The sequence below is a fragment of the Apaloderma vittatum genome, unplaced genomic scaffold (assembly GCF_000703405.1).
Source record: "Apaloderma vittatum isolate BGI_N311 unplaced genomic scaffold, ASM70340v1 scaffold26268, whole genome shotgun sequence".
Classification (NCBI taxonomy): domain Eukaryota; kingdom Metazoa; phylum Chordata; class Aves; order Trogoniformes; family Trogonidae; genus Apaloderma; species Apaloderma vittatum.
Genome location: NW_009729414.1, coordinates 1,210 through 2,690, shown reverse-complemented (window position 1 = coordinate 2,690; position 1,481 = coordinate 1,210). Strand labels below are relative to the sequence as shown.

At 57.9% G+C, this 1,481-nt stretch overlaps 1 protein-coding gene across 1 annotated transcript; it reads left to right on the top strand.

The window, feature by feature from the left end:
* Positions 1 to 341: 341 nt before the first annotated feature.
* Positions 342 to 1,250, top strand: LOC104277712 (protein S100-A4-like). The gene is made up of 2 exons (XM_009874437.1): positions 342 to 482; positions 1,086 to 1,250. Exons 1-2 carry the CDS (start codon positions 342 to 344, stop codon positions 1,248 to 1,250), a joined length of 306 nt encoding a protein of 101 aa, XP_009872739.1.
* Positions 1,251 to 1,481: the final 231 nt, after the last annotated feature.

Below are 1,481 nucleotides of genomic sequence, written 5' to 3'. Positions count from 1 at the left end.
CTGCACGGGGTACGCTGGGCAGTGCTTTCCCCCCCTCTTCCCGCCAGGCTATAAATGTCCATCGCCCTTGGGGTGCAGCACCCCGGCTCCTCGCTGCTGCCCGATCCTCGGTGAGCCTGCGCTCCCCTCCCTCATGCGTCGCCCGTTTGCTCTCCGGCTGCATTTCACCCCGCGGTCGCTGCCCCCCAAAAACACCTCCCCGAGAGGCGCCGGGGTGGCAGCTGCCCCTCAGCAGCATCGCGGGCTGATTTGAGCAGGGTGGGTGGGGATACGTGGACCCCCGTCGGTGTCCCCAACCCCGCGCTCCATTCTCTGCCCTCCAGGTGCGTGAGAAGCTGGCGATGGCGTGTCCCTTGGAGCAGGCGCTGACCGTGATAGTCACCACCTTCCACAAGTACTCGGGGAAGGAAGGGGACAAGTACAAGCTGAGCAAGACAGAGCTCAAGGAGCTGCTGAACAAGGAGCTGCCCGTCTTCGGGAGCGTAAGTTGGGGAGGACACATCCCTTCTTCACCCCTCAGGGGTGCCCAGAAGCAGGCGGGGGGGGTTGGAGGGCAAGAGAAAACCAGTCTTGGATCTTTCCCAACTGAGGTGGTCTCTGAATTTCCCCAAAATAAGACCTCGTGCTCCAGGGCAAGCCCTGGGGAGAAGGAGGGTCAAGGCCAGGAGGACCCAAGCCTGGAACGAGCTCCGGACTCGAAAGGAAACTTGGCTTTCTTAACCCCCGTGGAAATATTTTGATTGGCAAAAGCAAATCGCGTGCTCTGATTTCAGTTTTCAAATTCTTCTCTTTTTTTTTTTAACCCCCTACTTCCCCCTTTCTGGCTTCTGTGGTTTCAACTGGGAGGAAGGAGGAGAAATTTTTCAGCCAAGCCTTTTTTTGACCCAGAGGCGCATTCGCAGCAGCCGTGCCAGACCTGCTGCATCTCTAGAGCCCACATCCAGGGAGAAAACCCTTTTTTGAGACAGGAACAGGGAAGCCCAGGCTTTTCACACCCTTCCTTGCAAGCAGCAGGGCTGGATGGAGGAGCACCTTGCTCCCCTGTGCACCCCAAAACTGCTTACCGCCCCCCCGTTTCCTTGCAGAAACAGATGGACGAGGGGGAGTTCAAGAGGCTCATGAACGACCTGGACCACAACAAGGACAGCGAGGTGGACTTCAAGGAGTTCGTCTGCTTCCTGGCTTGCATCACCATGGGCTTCAACGACTTCTTCAAGGACGGCCCCACCAGGCAGCCCCGCAAGAAGTGACCCCCCCAGCCCCCCAGGGGCTGCCCACAGCATCGGGAGATTTCAATAAAAGCTTTTCCAAAGCCTCCGTGGGGTTTTGTGTGCCGTGGGTTAGCGGGCAGCGGGGTTGACTCATGCCTTCCTCCAGCTCCCGGGGATTTTCCATGGTGCTGGGAGGCATTTTTTTTAATTTGGAAAAGCCTGAGCAAAACAGCTCCTCTGAGCAACATACTTGGACATCTCAGCCCCAAA